At 36.2% G+C, this 19,722-nt stretch overlaps 1 protein-coding gene across 1 annotated transcript; it reads left to right on the top strand.

Moving 5' to 3' along the window:
- The first annotated feature begins 14,189 nt into the window (after positions 1-14,189).
- On the top strand, positions 14,190-16,159 carry LOC132635909 (acyl-lipid (9-3)-desaturase-like). The gene is made up of 2 exons (XM_060352508.1): positions 14,190-14,369; positions 14,467-16,159. The coding sequence occupies exon 2, from the start codon at positions 14,515-14,517 to the stop codon at positions 15,856-15,858; it is 1,344 nt and encodes a 447-aa protein (XP_060208491.1). The 5' UTR covers positions 14,190-14,369; positions 14,467-14,514; the 3' UTR covers positions 15,859-16,159.
- The last annotated feature ends 3,563 nt before the right edge of the window (positions 16,160-19,722 follow it).

The following is a 19,722-nucleotide window of genomic DNA, read 5'->3' as shown; positions in this document are numbered from 1 at the left end:
GCGTGTTTTGCCTCTGCCATGGGCCTTCTCTTCTGCTTTACCGGGGGAAACCTCCCGTCTAGGCTGAGCTTGTAAGTTGTTACTTCTGGTGGCACACCTGTCATATCTATATGGGACCATGCGAAGCAATCGGCGTTAGCTCGAAGAAATTTAATTAACTTGTTCCTGAGCTCCGAGGTTAACCCCGTGCCCAGGTATACCTTTCTGTCCGGTAGACATTTGGACAAGGTGATTTGCTCCAACTCCTCTATTGTTGACTTGGTTGCATCCAGTCATCCGGCAAGACGAATGATCTGGGTACATCGAAATCATCCTCTTCATACCCCGGATCCAACCTCGTGTGCTTTAGTTGCTATTTGGTGTCCTTGCCCCCGGTTGAATCTTCTTCCTTTTGATCCGATTTTTTGAGCAGAGGTGTCGCTTCCTCGACCGCGAACATCTCCCTTGCAGCGGGCTGTTCACCTCGGATGGTTTTTATCCCCTCCGGGGTTGGGAATTTCAGCAGCTGATGTAATGTCGACGGCACGACCCTCATGCTATGTATCCAAGGTCTACCCAGCAATGCATTATACTTCATATCTCTTTCGATTACATAGAACACTGTTTGTTGGATAGTGCCATCATTGTTCACCGGCAAAGAGATCTCCCTCTTCGTGGTTTCACTCGCCATGTTGAACCCGCTGAGCACCCGGGCTACCGGTACGATCTGATCGAGTAGCTTTAGCTGTTCGACCACTCTCCACCGGATGATGTTGGCCGAGCTACCTGGGTCAATCAAAATACGTTTAACTTGTGATTTAAAAATGAGTATAGAGATTACCAATGCATCATTGTGCGGCTGAATGATGCCTTCTGCATCCTCGTTGCTGAAAGAGATGGAACCCTCGGGTAAGTAATCCGGCTGCGCTTCTCACGCACAATGGAAACCTTCGTCCGTTTCATCACCGGCCCTCGTGGGGTATCGGTACCCCCGCTTATCATGATGATTATATGCTGAGGTTCTACTGGTTCGGCTCATTTTTTAGACTCCTTTTCTTTGTAGTGACCTTTAGCTCGTTCACTTAGCAATTCTCGGAGATGGTCGTTCTTCAGTAACCGAGCCACCTCCTCTATTAGCTAGCGACAATCCTCAGTTCTGTGTCCATGGGTTCTATGATATTCACACATCATGCTCGGGTCCCGTTGGCCCGGGTCTGACCTTAGTGGTCTCGACTATCTTGCATCTGTGATATGGCCAATAGCTGAGACGAGGTCCGAAGTGTTGACGTTGAAGTTGTACTCCGATATCCTCGGCAAGTCTTTGTTGCTGGCCGAGCTTCCGGCATCGCTCCTAAATGAGAGACCTCGGCTGTTCTACGGGCGCTCGACCCGTCTATCACCCCGACCGGAGAATTGACTCGGGCCAACCTTTGATTTTTCCAACCTGAAGCTTGGCTTTTCCGAATGAGAGTATGGCCGATACCTGTCCCTCGGTGGTCTGGACTCCGGCTCATAATTTTCTTGGGATCTCTCTGAGCTTTTGTTCATATTCACGGGCTCCGGGGGAAACTCGAGTTGGTCATCCTCTACCCGAATCTTCGACTCGTATCTGTTATGGACATCCGCCCAGGTCACAGCCTCGTATTCCAGCAAGTTTTCCTTTAGTTTGAATGAGGTCGTCGAGCTCCGAGGATTGAGCCCTTGGGTGAAAGCTTGTGCAGCCCATTCCTCCGGAATCGGGAAGGAGCTCCATGCGTTCCCTTTGGAATCAGTTGACAAATTCACGCAATAACTCATCATCCCTTTGGGCTATACGGAAAATATCCGCCTTACGAGCCTGCACCATTTTGGCACCGGCATGAACTTTTATGAACGCATCGGCGAGCATTTCGAAAGAAGTGATTGAATGCTCGGGCAGATGGTCGTACCAAGTCAACGCTCCCATTGACAGAGTTTCCCCAAACGTTTTCAGCAACACAGATTCAATTTCATCCTCTTCAACATCATTGCCTTTTATGGCACAGGTGTATGAGGTCACGTGTTCCTGAGGGTCCGTTGTGCCGTCATATTTCTGGATATCCGGCATTTTGAACCTCTTCGGGATCAACTTCGGAGCCGCAATCGGAGGAAAAGGCCTCTGGATGTACCTCTTCGAATCCGGTCCTTTCAATATAGGCGGAGCCCCCAGGATTTGGTCCACCCGAGAATTGTATGTTTCCACCCTCTTCTCAGTCTAATCTACCCGCTTCACCAATGTTTCGAGCATTCTCAGGACTTCGGTGGATGAACGAGCTCCAGACCCATTACTCTCGGCCATCCGCGTCTCGTCCCTTCTAGGTTCAGCAACACCTTTCGTCCTCTCCGGGGTCGTTTTATAATTTTTGCTTTGCAACTGGGCTATGGCGACTCCTTGTTCGGCAATAGCTGCCCTCTGTTCCTGCAACATTTCAAAAATTAAACGTAAGTCAATATTATCATCCGGGGTATCTGGCACTTTCCGGCCTTGTGTCCGGGATAAAGTAATTGAATTGTGAGTATTTAGAGGATCGGTGGCCGGCGGGGCGGCATTCTCCTGATTCACGGTGTTTTGCCGGTTGAGGCCCTCCCTCGAATTAACGGGGTTTGGGTCGACGGGATTTGCTGGTAATCCTCGTGGCCCACTGTCTTCATTTTCGGCCACAATCTCGTTGTTGTTGACGTGACCAGATTGTCCACTGTTTTCCATTTGGTCCGTTTTCACAGAGACGAACAAAAGATTTTTTTGATTCTGTAGGGTAAGAGATAGAAACCAAGATCAAAGACCGCTATTATCCTAGCCCCACGGTGGGCGCCAAACTGTTTACCCCGAATTTAGGTAATCAATTGAATTTATAAGTGAGGTATAGGATATGTGGATGAACTTTGATCTATTTGGTTGGAAGGAGATATATATGGATCTGCTATGAGCAAATGAATCGAAATCGGTGATTTATACTAAATATATGTATTAAATAATATATGAATATTGTTTGAATAAATATAGCTAAAGAAGGACACACAAATCCGGACCAATATCAGAGAGAGAGAGAGAGAGAGAGAGAGAGAGAGAGAGATTTTATATATTTTGCTATTACAATGTTGTAGATCTAAAAAAGCAACCCTTAAAAGTAGGGAAATGCCTCCTATTTATAGTTTTGCCTTATGGGTCCTCTATACAACATAAAACCCTTTTGAATAAAGAAAACCTTAAAAGGATAAGGTTGGGTCGTACGGTCTGACACCCGTACGATTGCCAGTACAATGTGGCAGAACAGTCTTGACGCGTGACAATTATATAACTGATCACCCGGACCAACGGCCACGATCACACGGACCAACGACCACGATCACATGGACCAACGGCCACGATCACACGGACCAACAGCCACGATCATCCGGACCAACGGCCACGATCATCCGGACCAACGGCCACAATCAACTCGGCTATGGAGAAACCGGACTAAACGATTTCCTTTGCTTTCTTCTGATCAAACACTTCTAGTGCGATACCTCCGGTCCGAAGGAAAGTCTTCATGCTCGTGCTTGTTTCTTTCTTCCCTCGATTCCCGATTTCCCCGGTCTAGCATAAGTCCGATTTTTACCGTATATAATCATAAAATTTAAATGCGTATGTGTTGTCGAACTTTTAATCGTTCATGTAATGGTGTTTAGTCACCGACTTGGCACGTGGAGAATATCAACATAAGATGCTTAATTTTTTAAACTTTTGTCCACAAATATCATATGATAACTTTTATGAGTTTTTTTGGGACAGTTTAATTAAACCGTTGTTGTATATTAATTTAAACTCTTGATGCCTTTTGAAAATTATTACCTCCTATGTTTCAATTTGTTGGTCTTAGTTTTCTTTTTAGCCTGTTTAAAAAAATATCTTTTTTCTAATTTAGCTACTCCTTAACTTCAACATCTCATATGACTTTCTTTTTCTTTGAATTTGACATGTTTAAGAGTAAGACCACAAGATTAAAGTGCATTTTTAGTACATTATACATATTTTTAGTTTAAGATCACAAAATTCAATTGTTTTTATTAAACTTTTGTTTCAAGTCAAACTAAGACAAACAAATTAAAAGTGTGATCACATTATCACATGATAATTTTTATTCCATTTGCGATGATCGTGGTTATAAGTGCCAAATATGTTTTTACATAAAAAATAGGGAAAATACATAAATACCCCCCCCCCCCCCCCCCCAACGTATATTCGGATTAATTATGACGCACCCAACCTTTGCGGGCAACCTATTACCCCCTGGCCTTATTTTTTTAAGTATTTTTGTGGCCTTTTTAGGCTGACGTGGCACAAAAAAATTATAATTTAAAAATAGCGAGTGAAAGCAGTAAAAATAGTTTTTATATTTTAGTAAAAATTAGTTTTTAAAAATTTATTTATATTTTATCCTCTCACCCACCCTCCCTTTCTTCCACATTTCAATTGTTAAAGCTACTAATTGCAATTTTTCAAACCCTAATTCTTTATGCCTAATTGTTAAAGCTTCAATCTTTATTGATTTTGGAGAAGATTTAGCTTAGTTGGAGACCAATCCAAATGCTAAATGTGAGTCCTTTATCTCAGCAAAATGTGAGTCCTTTATCAACACCATTATCACCATAGCCACCACCGCCATGTCAGCACCACCGCCATCCACCACCACCTCCAAAATCTGTGCATTTTGCTCCGAAAATGACAACCTTGGAGAGTAAACACTCTAACAACGATAAAAACAACGATAAATCTCATGGGAAATCGAAAAAAGAAGGCAAATTGGGGAAAAAAATAGGATTTATGTTTGTTGGTGTTGCTGGGTCTTGTAGGTGTGTGTGTTGGGGCTCTTGTTGATCAAGAGAAGACAATTAACTTTGAGTATTTGGTTTTGTTTCTTTGCTATATCCGTACAATCTCGAGTTTTATTTTTTTAGGTGGGGGGAGGGGTGCGGCGGCCTGAAATGAAGAAGAAGAAGAAGGGGGGGGGGGGGGGGGGGTTATGATGAAATTGAATATGTGTGTTAATGGAGGAAGAAAATGAGCTAAATGTTTCTTGAAAATAAGCTCTTTATGATTGATGATTAAATTGAATGTGTGTGTTAATGGAGGAAGAAAATGGGTTGAATGTGTGTGTGTTAATGGAGGAAGAAAATGGGTCGAATGTGTGTGGGTGTTAATGGAGGAAGAAAATGGGTTGAATGTGTGTGTGTTAATGGAGGAAAAATATGGGCTGATTAATTTCTCAAAATGAAGAAGAAGAAGAAGAAGAAGAAGAAGAAGAAGAAGAAGGGTTTAGTGATGAAGAAGATAAAATTAATGAAGGGTTTAATGGTTAATTAGAGGTTAATTAGAGTAAATATAATTAGTAAAAGAAAAATCAAATGAAAAAAAGAAAGGAAAAGTAGCACCAATGTGGCACTGACGTGGCGCCGATGTGGCGGAGAGTGTGCAACACTCTCCACTGTGCAACTGGGGCATTAAAAGTTTTTGGTGTCACGTTAGCCTAAAAAGGCCACAAAAATACTGAAAAAGTAATGCCAGGGGGGTAATAGGTCGCTCACAAAGATTGGGTGCGTCATAATTAATCCGAGTATACGTTGCGGGATATTAGTGTATTTTCCCTAAAAAATAATATCAGTATTAAAACTAATAAATATAGTACTAAGTTTTTTTCTTCTGTAATATAGTACTAAGTTCAAATTTTCCCTGATACATAATTTTCCATGATATGGGAAATTGAGTTGATTTATAGTTGATGAGCTATGTAGCTCATATCTAACAAAATTAACTTAGTTTTTTCATATTTGTTGTATTATAAATTTAATTGTGTACTTAAATATTTATAGTTTATAAAATCATAACGAACATTTTAAGTTGTTGCTTATACTCCACGTGTCCTGCATATAGTGCGTAGTCAATCAGTTTAATTTTTGTATAAAATCATAATATATTAGTTTCTTAACATTTTGAACTTTACAAATCTCAACTTTATAGTTAACAATGTTAAAAATATGTTAATTCAGAAATTAGTACTACAATTGATGTTAGTGCGATAACTTTTAGCAGATTAATCAAGAGCGTATCAATATTATTAAGAATTAACAAACTGACATAATTTTAAGGGGAGAAAAAAGACAAGAACATTAAATGAAGAAAAGGAAAAAGAGAAGGGGTAAAACTATATATCATGAAGTTTGGTGATTATTATATGAGGTTATATATTTATGACTTTCATCTAAAACTAAGCTTAAGTCACCACATTTAACAAGCATAAGTCCTTGCCACATGAAATTCATAGTGAATATATTAATGAACACCAAAGGAAATCTGATTCTATATATAGCTAAAAAATTATAGGCTCACAATTCATAAAAATGTCAAATGGTCTCAATTTATAATCTTCACCGAGTTATAATTATTTACATGCTGCAAATCATTTTAGTTTGTAAAATATCGAATCACGTGTATGTCCCTTTATTGTTTGCTAATTCCCTTCCAAATCTGCTTCTTCATAAAAATATCATTTTTTAGAGATTATCTAATTATGTGATAAGAAACTTTGATTCTTCTGAGAACTTATCGACAAGGCATTATGAACGTGCTACTGCCGTAAATTAATTATGCAATTGAAAAATGGAATACAAATTATATTATACTAACTGAAATGAAGACTTTTAAATTTTGAGTTTGGACTCACGCTTAGCACGAGCCTGCTTGAACAAGTACTAAATTAATATAGGGGCAAATTTGAACCTTTTCCCAAAAAAAAAAAAAATGTGTTCCTCATGGACTCAAGAGAGGGTTCAATGCCTGACAACCGATGTAAGGCAGAACCATGAAACATATGCATTCAGATGATTGAGTTTAAATTTATTGTCCTCCTTCTAAAGTGTTTCTCGATCTGCAAGTTTTACCAGATGAGGCTAAAGTTCGGAATCATTCTTGATCCACTTAGGCTAGCGTTCCTCAATTTCGAGTCCAAATTCACGCTACTCTGCTCGTAAATTACAAACAACGAGCTTGAATTACTAGATATTGAATTTAGACATCTTAAATTTTAGTTGCAGGTATAATGAATTATCTATTGATTATACACAGTTATATGCATACTATACATGAATTATACATATATTATAAATTCGTCAACTATTTTTAATTTAAGTGGTTGGGTGGACGGCTATTTAATATTTAGCTTAATTTTTCTTCAATGCTGTCACTCCAAACGGTGTTTTGACGACCACTTTTGATGTTCTAGTTTGTCAAATAACCCTTAGTCTATTTTACTTATCTTGGTTAAAATATGAAACCCTCTTAGACATAATTACAATCGATCCTTCTACTAATAATCAACCCAAAAAGAAATGGTGAAATAAAACTTGCAACATGCGGGTTCTATTTCATTTGTGCAAGACAACAATAGTTACAAAGTTTTGTAACTTATTTTGGTCAGAGTCTCACAGAATGGGGGAAAAACAGACCATAATCGGTATGTTTTTGAATACCTCATATTATGAACTTAATTACTAAACCTCAAATGAGGGAATTTCTATTTTTTTTGAAACTTGATGCCATGCTGTTGCAATTGTGATGAAATTTAGGTCTCAGCTTTGAATTACCTAAATTATGTTTTGGAAAGGACCAACAGCACATGTGTATGTCCCCATCTTCCATGGCTACGTGTATGTTTAGATGATTTTTTCTTTTGTTGCTTCAAGAAAAGCATCTCAGAGCACAAATCACTAAAGAATTGAAGATATTTTTGCAGCATAAAAGCTTATACGCAATCGCTATATTTTCAAGGATCTTCGTGCAAATTAAAGAATTCCGCTTTGAAAAATATTTATTCCCACTTAACACTTGCATTTTGCACAAATCAAATGTTTTAATCATAAGAGTCATAAATAAAATAAAAATACATGTTCAAAATAGCGAGACTGAATCAAATTTAAACTTCTTCGGTAACATCACATAAAGGATCTCGATTGCACATGCAATCAACATCTTTGGGAGAAGTTATGTTTTCTACTCAAGCTATTTTTAACAGTTGGATAGATTAACTGTTTATCTATGTACCTGTCGTTCTTGATCGTAAACATCTCTCAACGAAATTCATGCCTAGTGAATCCAGTGGCAGAGCCACATTGAAGCCAGCTAAGGGGTTCAAATGAATTATGATACCCCTTGCTCAAAGAATTTACTTATTATACATGTATATTACAAGTCAAAAATATTAAAATACATAATAAATACAAGAGTTGAATTTCCTTGACTCGAAACAAGCCTGGTATAATTTATTTTTATGGAAGTTGAATTCCCTACATTAAATTTCTGGCTCCACTACTAACCGAAGCAATGTTCCTCTATTTGCATTGCAAATTACTCCTTCCGTTCACTTTTACTTGTCCAGTATTCTAAATATAAATTTTACTTTTACTTGTCACTTGTAGCATATCAAGACAAAACAATTTCTTTTTTTCTGTTTTAGCCATAGTATTAAATACTCACTTCAAATCATTTTTCAAATCCAATAAAAATATGCACCAATTAATATGAATACATTGGTAAATTATGCACTTCATTTATTGTTTCTTAAGGGGTGTGTATAGTCAAAAGTGGACAAGTAAAAGTGAACGAAGGAAGTTTTTATCATGAAATAATATGATTACGCACTTAACAATATCACTTCATATGGCCTAAATTTATACACTGTTGTAATAATCTACATTATTTAAGACGTGTTTCACTTTGGATGAAAAACTTAATCATATTATAATCCTTAATGTTTTCCCTCCAACAAGGGATAGTAATGACATTTTGTTAATTCTGGCAAGGAATTTTTAATTTTAATTTTGGTTCAAAGGAGATTTCCTTCCCATTCAAAAGGTGAGGGAATATTGTTTTCCCACCCTAGCTGCTAACGGATAGCTGTCAATAAGTAGACAAAAGATAACGATTTTAATCCTTTAATTACAGTTTTATTTAGACTTTTGTTTCTGTCATATTCAAATTAGTAAATTCGACCTTTAATCAGATAAGGTGGATGATTTGATCCATTCACTAAAGAATGTTCAAAAAGAAACCAGATTATCGTAGGTCTCTGGTTCAAACTCCACTGGAGATAATATTGGTAATCTCTTTTCATCTATTCAGATCTTGGTAGACAAAGTTACTCATTATTTGTGTTGATGGAAGATAGGAGGTATCATGTGAAAGTCATCCAAGTATATGCAAGATGACCCTGACTCCATGATTATAAATAATAAACGGAAAAAGGTCAAATATACCCTATACTATGAGAAAAGATTTAAATATACCCTCGTTATATTTTGAATTCAAATATACCCCTACCATTATACTATTGGTTCAAATATACCCATATCCGTTAAGTTTGTTCAAGTTAGACATCCAATCCTACGTGGCATTGATATTTGATGAGGTGGATGCCAAGTGGCATGCCATCTCAGCACCCCTAACTAATTTTACCCCTTCCCTCTATTTATTCTTTTACAACTAAAATTTTCTTCGCCCCTGCCACCATTACCGCTAACAGCCTAACACCGCAAGCAATGGTGTAACACTGTCACCATTAATACTGCAAGCAAATCACCATAATTCAAATGTAGACCGGGGATGGGGAAAAGATAAGTCAGATTGAATTACCTGAGATGAAGAAACCGGTGTTTTTGCCTTCTTTCTGTACAACATTTTGAATTCCTAGAATGTAAATTCACCCGTTAACATTTTTTTCTCTTCTCTTTAGTTATTTATTGTATTAAGCAAAGTTTGGGACAGAATTGAGAAACCTCTCTGGGTAAAAGGAACCTGTAGTAAAAAACCTATCCGTCTTTTTCTTTTTGCTATTCCCCACAAAGATGACGGCAATGGTGGCGGGAAAGAAAATTTTAGTGGTAAAAGAACAAATAGAGGGAAGGAGTAAAATTAGTTAGGGGTGCTAAGATGACATGCCACGTGGTATCCACCTCATCAAATGTCAATGCCACGTAGGATTGGATGTCCAACTTGAACAAACTTAACGGATGAGGGGTATATTTGAACCAATAGTATAACGATAGGGGTATATTTGGACCCAAAGTATAACAAAGGGTATATTTAAATCTTTTCTCATAATACATGGGTATATTTGACCCTTTTCCGAATAATAAATGAAGAAACTAGTTTGTTTACTTCTAAAAAAAGAATTCGCAGATTACACATGCTACAGTCTTACTTACACCAAGTGTTTACATCGAATCAATGAATGCAAGATATAAATGTGTTTTATATACGCATTTATCAGTAGACCATGGTTAAGCGACATGTATTTTAACTTGACTTTTTAACATCTAAAGTTAACTTCACTAATTTAGTGTATACATGTAGTGCAGATAATTATTTATCCCATGCTGCCTCTATAATTGTTAGACAATCCGTTGGAGCTTATATTTGGACTACAGTTCCTCACTTTGTTTAATTGTAACTAATGTGCTTGGTTAAATATGATAAGATTGAAATTGAAATAAAGAAGACCAAAACCATTATTTTCAGTAAACAAATAAGACCAAAAAGTTCAAAATTATATTGTGTTAGTGCCTTAAACTACAAAATTATATTATGTTAGTGCCTTAAAACTAACAGTCAATATAAAGGTGTTCCGAGTTAAAACCAGAAAGTTCCAAATTTAAATCTCACCAATGTGGAATTGTTTTCCAGATTTATGTTCTGGTGCTCTCCCAGCTATTATGTGTCAGAAGATACCGATTTGTGCTAAATTTGGCACGTGAATATAGATAGTTATGTACCTTCACTCATGACAAGTAAACAATTTATTTGCACAAAGTTTCAAATCGCTGTCGGTAATTCTTCAAACGCAATAGTTTATTTTCTTAGTGGAAGTCCTTTATGGTGAAAAGAACAACGAAGTCCTTGATCCAACAGTATGACTAACTCGCTATTAGAATCTTAATTTTCAAAGCTATCTTTTGTCAACAAGTCGTTTGAATATACTGGAGAGAACTTTAAAAGAAATCTATTTCCATATAATGGACACTTAATTTACATAATTACAGTTATTATTTTTGCTATTTGCATTTCTTATCCCTTACCCTTAGCCATTGACATATTTAAATTTTGATTCTTGTGATACTTAATTACACATTTTTAACCTTGAATTAACTAAAATGTGTTTTTGGCCCTTATATATATTAATTAATAGTATTTATTAATAAAAGTGGGACCCTAAAAATAATAAGTTAAATACTTTAATACCCTTTTTAATAGCAAAACTACTTTACTTATAGAATTAAAATTTTAAATAAAACCTACAAGCCGCTCCAAGCCAACAGTTACAACTATTCAATTTTTAAAAATGGCAATAATCCCTCACAAGATACTCGGTGCATTTTACTAGAGACAATTGAAGAAGAGGTCATTCAAATAATAGACATGAACATGCCTTTCAATGCCTTTGATTTATGCGAATCTTATCCTAGAGAGGGTAAGTATATGGATGGTTATTTCAGTACTTTTTGCCAGAAACACCCAACCACAAGAATACTTTGCACTTTCAATGATTGACGTTGAAATATTTATAGTGAAATTCCTAACATTTTGCACTTTCATTAATTGAGACAATCAAGTCAAATGTGAAGAAATTATAACTGGTCAATATATATGCTAGCAAGCAATACGTGTTTATTCCAAGAATTCAATTTTCTCCGACTAAAAATAAAGGATCTCCTTTTTAATTCGTCCCAAAACAATTTTTCTACACTTATGTTTTCTCACATAACTAATTTTACGTTGCGCTTTCAACAGGGATATTATGACAATAGACTATAGTATTCAAGACAGAGCTGAATTTCATCAGGAATATTGTCTGAAAGGAGTATTGGTTGAGATACATTTCATTATTTTTTGTGTCTCATAAAATCAAATAATTAAAAATATATCAGATGTACTTTATTTGATTGTTCATCTGTGTAGGTACAAATGATATAAAATCATCTTAGCCTCGATAAACAGATCACCATACATCAATTCACATTAATTATTCACTAAAATTTGTACTTTACTCTTTTGTGTATGGTTACTTACTCAAAACTTTATTTTAATAATATTGATATTATCTACAAAATTGTATCTTCCATGACTTGGCATACACGTGCAACACACGTGCCGAGAAATTAATATAAGAAAATGTTATTTTTTAAGCCATATCCTCAATATAAGAATAACAATACAAATTTAATAGGCATAATACATAAACAGACTCTCAAATTTGGCCTCAGCCGGCAAGTATGCCCTCCAATTTTGGGTGACCACTGGTAGGCACTTCAACTTGTATAAAGTTGAACAAGTAAGCACAAATGATGATGTGACGTTGACGTGACACTAACGTGGTTCCTCCGAAATTTATGTGACACGTCAACATTTGTATTTACGTGTTCAACTTTATACAAGTTGAGGTGTCTATTTGTGCGCAACCAAAGTTGGAGGACATACTTGCTAGTTGACGCCAAGTTTGAGGGCCTGTGTTATGTATTATGCCAATTTAATATTAAACACGCGTAGCTAAATGATTTAATAGTTAATGATTTATTAAATTTATTATAACAAGAGAAAGAATTAATACCGCACATTCAGAAGGTTAAATATGCTTAAATAAAAATTACTCTACATTGATTGAGTATCTAAAACATTTAAATTTGTTGATATTTCAGAGATCAAAAGGACAAGTTATATACCCTACAGGCTACAAATATATGGAGAGTATTAAACCGAAAATTGCATCTTGACAACAACCTACAAAACATACCCTGAGAATCCGCGACTTAAATAGCACAAAAAAAAAAAAACGTTAAACCAAATTAGTACAAAAAAAAAAAGAAAAAAGAACATAAGTAGTATTCACGCACGAAATTCATGCGTGAAAGGACCAAACTGCAAAAACATAGTTTTTGACCTTTCACGCACGAATTTTGTGCGTGAATGGGGTCATCCAATTTTCTCCCTGGATGAGGTAATCAAAAAGAATTTTGAAAAAGAACAGTAGTATGTATGGACCACTTTCACGCACACATTTTGTGCGTTAATGGTGTGGTTTTTTTTTTTTTTTTTGCGTTACCTTTTCAATCACTTTTTTTTCATACTTTGGGCAAAGATTAATCATGTTTTAAAATCCCAAAATATCAATATTTTATATAAAACTTAATATCTTTTTTTGCGTACAATAATGTCGGCTCATTACATCAAGTCCACCTAAACGTTTGGATCGTCGTTTTAGGGGTTCTAAAGTGCCCCGAAACAAGTTTTGAAACTTGTAATATTTATAAGGTTTTGATTTAAGTGTTTTATTATATTTGAATGTACAAATTTAAATATTTGATTTAATAATAATTCATCCAAACGAGAGGTCTATACTAATTAAATATAATTTTTTCACTTTCAGGAACAAATTAGGATGAATTATTATTAAATCAAATATTTAAATTTGTACATTCAAATATAATAAAACACTTAAATCAAAACCTTATAAATATTACAAGTTTCAAAACTTGCTTCGGGGCACTTTAGAACCCCTAAAACGATGATCCAAACGTTTAGGTGGACTTGATGTAATGAGCCGATATTATTGTACGCAAAAAAAGATATTAAGTTTTATATAAAATATTGATATTTTGGGATTTTAAAACATGACTAATCTTTGCCCAAAGCATGAAAAAAAAGTGATTGGAAAGTTAACGCAAAAAAAAAAAAAAAAAGCCACACCATTAACGCACAAAATGTGTGCGTGAAAGTGGTCCATACGTACTACTGTTCTTTTTCAAAATTCTTTTTGATGACCTCATCCAGGGAGAAAATTGGATGACCCCATTCACGCACAAAATTCGTGTTTGAAAGGTCAAAAATTATGTTTTTGCAGTTTGATCCTTTCACACATAAATTTCGTGCGTGAATACTACTTATGTTCTTTTTTTTTTACTAATTTAATTCAACTTTGTTTTTTGTGCTATTTAAGTCGCGGATTCCCGTAACCCTCGTACTAATCTTGCAAATAGTTTCCAGATCTCAATGCCTACCCCACCAAGGCCCATTGCCACTATGTTCCAAGAATCTGCACCTCCCCACCCCACACCCCCCTCCGTTTACCCAAGAAAATATCTAGGATGAGACAGGTCTTTCGAACAGCTCCCCTCAACACTTCAGTCTCCACATAAACTCACACTGACAAGGGAAACGTGCTAATTTTCTCAAACACAAATATATCCATCTAATCTAATTTGAAAAAAGAAAAAAAATTGTTCTGTGGCGCCTCCTTGCATATCCCCACAATGTGTCATCAATATATTCGCACAAAAATAAAAGGGTAGAGTAGAGAGATCAGAAAATCTCAATTCAAGATTACATTTTTTTTTTCTTGTGGTCTAACAAATCTTGAATCTTCTGTTTTTCTTTTTGAGCAGAATATAGAAAAGGGTCTTTCTCAGATCTCTTTTCTAGCATCTTTTCTTATGGCAGATTCAAGAAAGTACATGACTAGTGAGGATCTCAAGAATCACAACAAACCAGGGGATCTATGGATATCCATTCAGGGTAAGGTTTATGATGTATCAGATTGGATTAAAGAACACCCTGGTGGTGATTTCCCACTGTTAAATCTTGCTGGCCAGGATGTTACTGATGCATTTGTTGCATACCATCCTGCTACTGCTTGGCAGTATCTTGATAAGTTCTTTACTGGGTTTTACCTTAAAGATTATTCTGCTTCTGAGGTGTCTAAAGATTATAGAAGGCTTGTTTCTGAGTTCACTAAACTTGGGTTGTTTGAAAAGAAAGGCCATGTTTGTTTATTCACCATGTGTTTGATGGCAATGTCGTTTTCCATGAGTATTTATGGAATCTTGTTTTGCCAAGGTGTGTTAGCACATTTGATAAGTGGTGGCTTGATGGGATTATTTTGGATTCAGAGTGGATGGATTGGTCATGATTCAGGGCATTATAAAGTAATGAGCACCAAAGGGCTCAACAGATTTGCTCAAGTACTTACTGGGAATTGCCTTGCTGGAATTAGCATTGCTTGGTGGAAGTGGAACCACAATGCTCATCACATTGCTTGCAACAGTCTTGAATATGACCCTGATCTTCAACACATGCCTTTCTTTGCGGTATCTTCCAAGTTTTTCAGCTCACTCACTTCTTATTTTTATGATAGGAAGATGAATTTTGATTCTTTTACTAGGTTCTTGGTTAGTAATCAGCATTGGACTTTTTATCCTGTCATGTGTTTAGCTAGACTCAATTTGTTTGCACAGTCATTCATATTGTTGTTATCCAAGAAAAATGTGCCCTATCGAGTTCAGGAGCTTTTGGGGGTGGTTTCATTCTGGATTTGGTATCCATTGCTTGTTTCATGCTTGCCAAATTGGGGTGAAAGAATTATGTTTGTTCTTGCTAGTTTCACAGTGACTGGAATTCAACATGTTCAATTCTGTTTGAACCATTTCTCATCCGACGTTTACGTTGCACCACCTAAAGGAAATGATTGGTTTGAGAAGCAAACTAATGGATCTCTTGACATATCATGCCCCAGTTGGATGGATTGGTTTCATGGTGGATTGCAGTTTCAGATTGAGCATCATTTGTTTCCTAGATTACCAAGATCCCAACTGAGGAAAGTTTCACCGTTCGTGATAGACCTTTGCAAAAAGCATGGTTTACCTTACAATTGTGTCTCCTTCTTGAAGGCTAATGTTTTGACCATTGACACCCTCAGAGCCGCAGCTTTGCAGGCTCGGGATTTGACCAAGTCAGTCCCAAAGAATTTAGTTTGGGAAGCTGTCAACACTCACGGTTGAGACTGTGAAGAGCTCAAGGAAATATGTGGGATCGTATCTTAAGAACTTCCGCTATTATTATTTATGCCATCAATTCAAGCAACGAATTTTCATCTCTATTTTGCTGGGGATGCATATATCATTGTAATATCTAGAGAGAACAATCGTACTATGTCATTCTGTTATGGTTTTAATTAATTGTAATTCATATTTTCCTTCCGTGGTTCAGTTTAATGTATATTATCACCATCTTAGTAGTATGATGAAAAAAAATAAATCACCATATTAGTAGTAGCGTTGCAGGTTGCTTACCATGTTAAAAGTTGTGTTTTTGCTGGCTTTTGGCTCTTTTCCTCATTATCCGTTTGCCTAGGCCCTCACTAGTACATAATATCCTGAATTCCACCAATTTCACTCGTGGTTTTGTTGTCTACTGAGTGTTTCGGAGTACAGGTTCAAGATTGTAAAACAAGGTTGTGCCATAAGAATTCACTTTTTCTCATGGCCGTTCATGAACCTTTCATGTTATCCCGTGTCAAACATCGTTTTGTGCGTTATATTTAGTTTGACAGTGTTTGAGAATACAGTTCTGACTTCTGAGTTTGTATGTGATTTTGCTTTAAAAAAAGAGTTATTATTCTGATGAAAGAATTTTTTTCTCCAGTAATTAAATATTTCTTCATTTTTCTACCATCAACTATTGCAATGGATTAGTATTATAATTGAACTCTTCAACATAAATCATGTCTCTCTCCGGCATAAGCCCAGCTCGAAGACCTTCAAGATGGAAGCCACACCAAGGCAACTGGCTCATCGAACGTATTACTGAGATGGCCACGTTACAACAACACCTATTTTGAGAAAATTTCGTCCAGCTATACTGTTTTAATGTCTCTCTTTCAACAGTCGTTCCGAAGTGTCTTCTTTCTATGTAGTAACTGCAATAGCTTGATAGCATTTGTTTTTAACCTTTTATCTATAAAAACCCAATATTGAGTTAGTATATAAAGAAAAACTCAAATCAACATGACTCCTATATTTGGTTAAAGCCATCATTTCATTATTGTATGCTGACAAGATAATTCTACTTAACTCTTACACGAAGCCTTGAATGAATGACTATACATGTAGATCGTGAAGGTCATGGCGCCACAGGTCCAGCTCCCTTAGTGATATCCCATTTTAGTCAGTAACCGTGCTATATGAACCAAATATATATATATATATATAATAAAAAGGCCAAAGTCATAGACAGGCCCCAAACTTGTCCACATATTCCTCATGACCACCTAAACTGACGCTTGTTCCGATTGAACACCTAAATCCCTCCGAATTTGTATCATTTAGACACCTTTTTTACAATCAGCAAAAATTATAAAATGTGTGTATTACACTCGCGGTGACGTGACAAAATGACCAATTAAAAAGTGACATGTGGCAGAGGGGTTAAAAAGTTATTAAAAAAAGAACTTAAGTGAAAAATAAAATAAAATTGTAAACTTAAATGATTAGCTAGCCGCCACCACCTTCGTCCGGTCACCACCTCCATCTGACCGCCGTCCAACCATCGAAAAAAAAAACCATTACTTTCCTCCACCCGTCATTGTCCATCCTTTCTCCACCACCGTTCTTCTTCCTCATCTCCATCTTTATCTTCTTCCTCTTTTCACAAAAATAAAATCACCATTTTTTCTCCACTCATAAATCACCATTAAACCACCCCGTTACCATCTCCGTTATACCACCGACGTTCAATGAGAGGTGAGAATGCACACTTAATAAAAAAGAGAGTGGTAGTAGTGGTGAGCATTTTTCCGGTAAACAAGATGGTGATGGTGCTTTTCAGATTTAGAAAAGATAAAGAAAATGGTGATAAAATGAAACATCTAATTCACAAATTATTTTTATTTAAAGAATCAAAAGAAACAAATACAAAAGAACCAAAAAAAAAATTAAAAAAAATTGAAGAAGACGAAGTGGATAAGACGAAGAGGTGGGGGAAGGTGACTGACGCAAGGGGTAAATGCATGGGTCAATTTTATTTTTATTTTTTTAAATTAATTAAAGTCATATTTTTTAAAAGAGGTAAGTTTTTAACAAAAAAAAAATCAATATTTAAGAGTAATTAACGGGCCCAAGGAAAGGGTGTTTCACTTTTTTTGCCACACCAGCAAAAAGTATTTATGTGATACAAATTCGGAGGGGTTTAGGTGTTCAATCGGAACAAGCGTCAGTTTAGGTGGCCATGAGGAATATGTCGACAAATTTAGGGTTCAATCGGAATAAGCGTAAGTTTAAGTGGCCATGAGAAATATGTGGACAAGTTTAGGGGCTGTCTTAAGAAACGTATGTACATGATTGCAAGAGGTACATCGATGAAGTAGCTATGCAAATGGCTAGAAGATGAGACGGATATATCACCTTCTTCAGAGTCCACTTAGAGCCTCTGCCCTACGACAAGTTCCATCTCAAAAGTTACTCTATAAAATTGGCGATGGGAAGAGCAAATCAGAAAAAACACTCAAAATGACGGTTTCACTACTTTGCTGATCTTCATGTTTGATATTAAAAAAAAAAAAAAAAAAAAAGTCAAACCAAACCAAACCGAATCAACAAATATAAACATATTTATAAATTGAATTTTGGCACTTTACCGGTAAGTAAATTAAAAGAAATAATAGTGATTTTATTAGCCTTGCTTTTAATTAGTGCTTGTCGATAGTTTTATCCATCGACACCCTTAGAGCTGCAGCTTTGCAGGATCGGGATTTGCTAAGCCTGTTCCAAAGAATCTAGTTTGGGAAGCCGTCAACACTCACTGTTGAGACTGAAGAGCTCAAGGAAATCCATGGGATCGTTTCTTTTTTCTCATAATCGATGGGTTGGAGAAAAGAACTCTCGCTTTTATTGTTTATGCCTAGTATTAATCAATTCTAGCAATGATATATGGAGTAATTTTTATCTCCATTTTGCTGGGATGCATATATCATTGTAATATCTAGTGAGAAAATTCATACTATGTCACTCTGTTAAGGTTAATTGATTGTATTTTGTCCAGATAACAGCAGGAGCAATTCATATTGTCCCTTCCCAGGTTCAATTTAATGTATATTATCGCCATATTAGTAGTAGCTTTGCAGGTTGCTGCAAAACTTTTTTTTGCTCTAGCACCATGTTAAAAATTGTGTGTTTTTTGACTCTTTTCCTCATTGTCACTTTGCCTAGGTCCTTGCTAGGTTTTGGAGTACAGGTTCATGGTTGTGCATGGTGGCAATTTGAGCCCATATTTAGAAAATTAGCTCATTTAACTCACATTTTAGTGAATTGAGTCACTCATATTTTAGATGGGTAAATATGGGCTAAAGGGCTCTTTTTAACCCATAAAAATATGGGTATCCATAAAAGAACAACACTGAACCCAATAACAACTCATTTTGAAAATAAGAAATTTCTTTCTTACCTCCCACCCCAACTTACCCCACCACCCACCCCACCATGCCCCACCCTCCCCCCTAATATTTTCTATTAATTTATTTTACTTCTTTAAAAAAATATAAAAAGTGAGAAATCCCCCCCCCCCCCCTGCCCTGACATTTTATTTTATTTCATATACTTTATTTTACTTTTATAAAAATATAAAAAATGAGATTTTTTTTTCTTCCTCCCACTCCGATCCCTAACCCCACCACCGCCCTCCCCCAGCAACCACATTTTCTATTTCATACATTTCATCTTTTATAAAAAGTGAAAAAAATAAATTCTTACTGCGCACCCCACCCCCTCAATGACCCCCCTCCCTCTCCCCCTCAAATTTCAACTTCATATATTTTACTTTTATGAAAAATAGAAAAAAATGTGTTAACCCCCACCCCACCGCACCCCCCC

Source organism: Lycium barbarum, chromosome 4 (assembly GCF_019175385.1).
Source record: "Lycium barbarum isolate Lr01 chromosome 4, ASM1917538v2, whole genome shotgun sequence".
Lineage (NCBI taxonomy): Eukaryota > Viridiplantae > Streptophyta > Magnoliopsida > Solanales > Solanaceae > Lycium > Lycium barbarum.
Note: the sequence above shows the minus strand (reverse complement) of the source record. Positions and strands in the feature narration are given on the sequence as shown.

Excerpts from the sequence above, each read along its gene's own strand:
- LOC132635909 (XM_060352508.1), top strand. The coding sequence starts at position 14,515 with ATGGCAGATTCAAGAAAGTACATGACTAGTGAGGATCTCAAGAATCAC.